The 6,000-nt window shown below is 39.8% G+C and overlaps 1 protein-coding gene across 3 annotated transcripts in view; it reads right to left on the bottom strand.

The window, feature by feature from the left end:
- Window positions 1-368: 368 nt before the first annotated feature.
- Setdb2 (SET domain bifurcated histone lysine methyltransferase 2) overlaps window positions 369-6,000 on the bottom strand; it is a 36,754-nt gene continuing 31,122 nt past the window's right edge. For all 3 annotated transcript variants that reach the window (XM_050152241.1, XM_050152242.1, XM_050152244.1), the window contains 2 exons: window positions 3,546-3,634; window positions 369-2,127 (listed from right to left, as the gene is read on the bottom strand). In XM_050152241.1, the coding sequence (XP_050008198.1) occupies window positions 2,010-2,127; window positions 3,546-3,634 (207 nt within the window). In that variant the 3' untranslated portion in view covers window positions 369-2,009. The remainder of the gene's footprint in view (window positions 2,128-3,545; window positions 3,635-6,000) is intronic.

Genomic DNA, 6,000 nt, shown 5'->3' with positions numbered 1-6,000 from the left:
CTTTTATAGGTTTCTGAAAAGTATTTTTCCCTTTGCTCATATGTTCCTTTCTGCGCTATTCAGTAAATACAGAATAAAGCCCTTTATGGGGAACACCATACAACACACACATATACAGGTACATGGCAGACACACACAGAACAGTTACACACAGTCTCACATGGCTGCCTAAACACAAGTTGAACAAGGACGACACCAAGACACGCCAGCACGGAAAGGGAAAAGCCCAGGTCCCAGCCCTAGACCAAGAACTGCAGGTTACTGAGGACCGCTGAAAGCAGAAATAGTTTTCCCTAGGGAAAACCACATCAATTGGTCATCCAATACCATCCTTGAAAACAGGTACATACAAGTAACATTACACAGGCTGAGCAGGATGCATTTATTTATTTAGGAACATGTATAATATATATGAATATATACAAATTCCTAAATAAACATACACACACACAAATGTAATAAAGGAAAAAGACCATGAATTTGACAGCAAGGGGTGGGGTGGTACATGGGAAGTACTGGAGAGAGAAGAGGGAAGTGGGGGGAATGATATTTTATTATAATCGCAAAAATCAAAAAATTATAATTAAAAAGGTCAGAAAGCTGGCTCAGGTTGTTACACTTGGGGCAGAATGATAGGACTGCACTGAACGACTCTTCTGGACATGACACACTCTCTGCTGCCTGCAAAAGAGCAAACCCACCACCACCAGCCTTCTCGGTCTTTATTTTCAAAAGTGACTGTTTCACCCATTTTGGAGGAAAAAAAAAAAACAAGGAAAAGGATAAGTCTAGGCTGTCAAGTGGAGCGTGCTGGCAGTGACCAACACCAGGCAACGTACTCGGGCTTTCTGAAAAGCTTTCTCCAAGAGGATGACACTGATAAAACACCTTTTTCTAAAAGTCAAATGGACTCCTAAGGAAGAGCTCAAGGAGGCAAGCTGTCTCCCAACAGTCTCCTTTGGACAAGCAATTCCCCATAACTCTCCGGTCTCCTCACTTCATTTTAGTAACTTACTGTGAATACTCACCTGCCTACAGCGCCAACTGCTGTTTCTCTTTGTAATGTGATTCCTTTCATTCTACATAACACAATTTTCACTAGCTTCAAGAGTCCTTTACTGGTAGCTCTGTCTGTGTAGAAAAAAATAGGAATGTTCTTCCAGGTTTCTCTGCTCCTGTGGTCTTGTGCAGCCCCCACAGAGGAACTGGAAAGGAAGTTTCAGAACGACTTCCTGCTGGAGTGGCTAAGGGGGCAATGAAGTAAGTAATAAGTAACTTTGGAGGGCTGAAGATGTAGCTTTTGGTAGAGTGACTGCCTAGCATGCAGAAGGCCATGCGTTCAATTCTCAACAAGGAACAATACTTTCAATTTTAACGTGCATATATTTAGTGCCTACGCGTTCTTCAGACTCTTGCTCCTCATGTGTAGTTCATAATGGTCAGTGAACTGTCAGGAATTTAACATCAACTTTGTAGGTTTAAAGATGTAAAATTTTGTCCTTTGGGGCAACACACACACATACACAACACACACACACACACAGACACACACACACACGGCATGGTAGTGGCACATGCCTTTAATCCTAGCATTCGGGAGGTAGAAACAGGCGGATCTCTGTGAGTTTGAGACCAGCCTGTTCTACAAGAGCTAGTTCCAACACAGCCAAAGTTACAGAGAAACCTTGCCTCAAAAAAACAAAACAAATCACAAAAACAATTTAGAAACATACAAATTCTATTGTAATTTTTGTCTAAATATATAAACTAGAAAGTTATAAATTATATAATGAATGTACATAAAATATTATTTACATTCTAATCAAGTAAAGTAACAATAACAAGTGCTACTTGATGCATATCAAAGTGTCCTTATTTTGTTTTGACCTACGTTGTAGAAAATTAGATATAAAACATGAATACCCTGAGCAAGTGAAACCAAAGAATCAACCATGATTTCATTGACAACTGATGTAGTTCCAGCTTGACGAGAGACAGTCAAGACAAGGTTATATTATTTTTTTCCGACACTTATTAACCCCACACTGGCAGAGGATTTCCTTTTCAGGCACGGTCCCAGCTTCATAACCATAATCCCATGTCAGTTCTGTTCTTGCTTTCACATACCTAGAAAGTAGAAATAATAATAAAAAAATCCTAAATCACCCTAAATAATTCTTCCACATGAATCAACCTTGAATATGCCAACTTTCATATTCACAAGATGAACCATCCTCAAGTTGCTCTATTCTCTTTCCACATCATCTAATCATTTGACTTTTATTTCAAGCCTCCCAAAATACCATGTAACAAAGTATATCTATGAGGAATGGTGTTGTGCGAACATAAAGGCTGTGGCACACAAGCAGATGGGATAATTCAGACTTTAAAGAAGATATAGGAAACAGGCATATTTCTTATGTGGGACAGCTTTCTTTTTCAACTGCTATTTTTGCTTCGGGATACTAATGTTTTCCTTTGGGTGTTTTGAGAATGATTTTGTGAATTAAAGCCATTTGCTATTTTTTTCCTCAATATTTCTTCTTGTATTTTTCTCCTACATTTTTTTAAAATTTTTTTTATGGTTTATTTAGCTTTATTTTATGTGCATTGGTGTGAAGGTGTCAGATCCCCTGGAACTGGATTTTCAGACAGTTGTGAGCTGCCATGTGGGCGCTGGGATTTGAACTCCGGTCCTCAAGAAGAGCAGTCAGTGCTCTTAACTGCTGAGCCATCTCTCCAGCCCCTCTCCTACATTTTTAAGAACTGTGGAGGACTGTACTTCTCATTTAGTGTGGCTTTGGGACTCACTGCTGCGTTGGGCTGGGAGACCTGGCAGTCAGAACCAGGAGGAACCTGCAGTAAGTTGTTAAATAAACCTTGCTGTTTGAATGGAGGGATCTGCATTCTGGGGTCCTTCAGGACCCGTCTACCTCCTGCAAAATGACTGAAGGTTTTCCCTAACATACACAATTTTATTAACTGTTGTAAAAGAAAATGTTTATATTTAGTAGTAAGTCAAATTATAAAACTACATAAGGAAGTTTGTTCTAATACTATATTCTTAGTATGCACAGTAAAAATGGGAACTCTGTTGATCAAAACAAAAAGGATAAACCAGTTTTCCTCATGTTCTCCTGAACTATGCAATCTGATGTCCTCAGCCCCTTAAGAATTAACTCTAAACTGGGCAGTGGTGGCGCAAGCCTTTAATCCCAGCACTCGGGAGGCAGAAGCAGGCAGAACTGTGAGTTTGAGGTCAGCCTGGTCTACAGGAGCTAGTTCCAGGGCAGCCAGGGCTACACAGAGAAACTCTGTCTTGAAAAACAAACAAAAACCAAAAAAACAAAATTTGAAATGAGAATAAGAATAGAAATTCCAACTTTTTAAATTTTTACTGAATAGTTAACAGTTTAGGATAACTGAGTATTTTATGATATCAGATATTTGGGGCTATATTTCATATTTTCATTCTTTTTTTTCATATCTACTATTTTAAAAGTCATAGCTGCAGCAATAATTATATAAACAAAACAATTGCAAACCTGTTGGTAAAGAAGGCGACCAGTGGAAAATTCCTGTCGTGTGTTTCTACAAAAACATTCTGTACACAGAGATTCGGGGAACAACTATGCTGTTAAAAAAAAAAAAAAAGAATTAAAGGTTAGACAGAGCATAAAATTTAGAACCTAGTTATTTAAAATATGTAAATACCCTACATATCTCACTGGTTTCGTCTTTCTCATTTTAAATAATATACAATCTACCACAGCTCTTAAGAGTGTAGTTATAGCAGGAACCCATTCAGTAAAGCCAGATATCTTGCTGAAATATAAGACAGAACCCCCTAAATGGAGACTGTTTCTCAGTACTTAATACTATAAATATATTTATATTTCAACTCAACAACACTATATGAAAAAATGTACAGAGCCTTCTGCATAGATATCTACATGTAAGACTGTTAATGAACAGTTTTTAAACAGGACACATTTGGAAATAAAAGCTGCCTGTAAGGACCTAGTTAAAACTGTCACAATGGCATTCTACGCAGCGTAAGGGAGAAACCTGCTAACAAGAAGAATGGGGGCCAATGAGATGGTTCAGTGGGTAAACGCATTTGCCAATAATTAGCCTGATAACCTGAGTTTGATTCCTGTAACTTATATGACAGAAAGGGGAGAAGCAACACTCTAGTTTATTCCCTAACTTCTACATATGCATGTGGCGTGTATATATCCCCACCCTATATATAAAATAAATAACTAAATGTAAAAACGAAAGTACCAGGAGCTCCTGTGTACTGATACATATTGATCTTCAGGACAGTATTATTCACTCAAAAAGCAAATATAAGAGGTAGGTCAAGCCAGGCAGTGGTGGTGCACATTTTTAATCTCAGCATGAGGGAGGCAGAGGAAAGCAGAGGCAGGCAGATCTCTCTGAGTTCGAGGCCAGTCTGGTATACAAAGTGAGTTCCAGAACAGCCAGGACTATACAGAGAAACTCTGTCTCAGAAAAAGAGAAAGAGCTCAATTAATAATGGACTAAGTAGACTCAAGCTCAATCCCTAGACCCCATGTGAAAAAGCCAGGTGTGGCGGTACATGCTTGTGATATCGGGGCTCGGGAGGTAGAGAAAGGAGGATCCCTGGGGCTTGCTGCCAGACAGCGTGGCCTGACTGGTAAGCTGAAGGCCATTATTATAAGTACTCTTGTTTTCAAAAACCAAGGTGAACGGCACTGCAGGAATAATACAATTGACCTGTGTCTCCCAAACACACAGGCACACAGTGCATGGAAGCCACCATCCGTGCACTCATACACACTCACAAAGTGAATAATAAGCTATATAAAAAAGGACACCACATAGGCATTTACTTGCATTTGCAAAGTGGGGGTGGAAGAAACAAGAGCCATAAAAACGGGATCAGGGAAATTGGGCAGCATACTACTTTTCAAGAAAAGGCCTTGGCTGGGCAGTGGTGGCACATCGTTCTTTAATTCCAGCACTGGGAAGCAGAGGCAGGGGGATATCTGAGTTTGAAACCAGCCTGGTCTATAAGTAAGTCCCAGGACAGCCAAGGCTACATAGAAGAGAAACCTTGTCATGAAAAACCTAAAACATACATACATACATACATACATACATACATACATGGAAAGGACTTGAAAATGAGCAAGACAGAGTTTTAACACAGAGAGTACACACAATATAGTTCCTATATCCTAATCCAAACCAGCATTTCTGAAGAATAGACATGTATAAAAAGTCGGTTTCTCAACACAGCCTTGTAACCCCTTTCCAAGGTTTGTAACATGGCAGTACTCTCAATACCATCATCCCAGTTCTTAGCTGCCCACTGTCTTCTCAATATTGACATCACAAGACTCCTAGACACCAAGTCTCTCCAACACCCTTGAATATGTCCATCACTTAGTTTCAGTGATTATTTCCTATTCAATTTTTTGTGTGACTTGGACAACTGAATTGAAAACTGTGTGTTTTATGCACCCGTGTGTGAAGACATGCATATGTGTATACCTGTCTATGGAAGCTGGAAGTCAATGCCAGATGTCTTGATTGTTCTTCACCTTACTTTTTCATCATATAGTAATTTTTTGTAACCTATTTTTTGAGACAAGGTCTTACTGAACTTGGAGCTTGATGTTTGGCTAGACCAGCCAGCAAGCCCCAGCATCTTCCTGTCTTCTCCCTAGTGCTAGGATTACAAGTGCATGCCATGAGGCCTGTTTTGTGTGTCTCTGTATATGATGTACTGTGTGTGGTATTGTGTGTGTGTATATAAGCACACACATGTCTGTGTATGTACGTGAGAACGCCAGAGAATGCAGCTCTATCATGCTCCAGAATAGCCCCTTGAGAGAGCATCTCTCACTGCAACTGGACCTGGCAAGCCTCTATCTCCAGCCCTAAAGAGTGCTGGGGTTACAGGCATGAGTACTGCCACATAAGGTTTTTATGTGGATGCTGGGATCC

The sequence above is a fragment of the Alexandromys fortis genome, unplaced genomic scaffold, assembly GCF_014885135.2.
Source record: "Alexandromys fortis isolate MF-2015 unplaced genomic scaffold, M_Fortis_MF-2015_v1.1 scaffold_75, whole genome shotgun sequence".
In the NCBI taxonomy this organism is placed as follows: Eukaryota; Metazoa; Chordata; class Mammalia; order Rodentia; family Cricetidae; genus Alexandromys; species Alexandromys fortis.
This window is presented reverse-complemented; position numbering and strand designations above follow the sequence as displayed.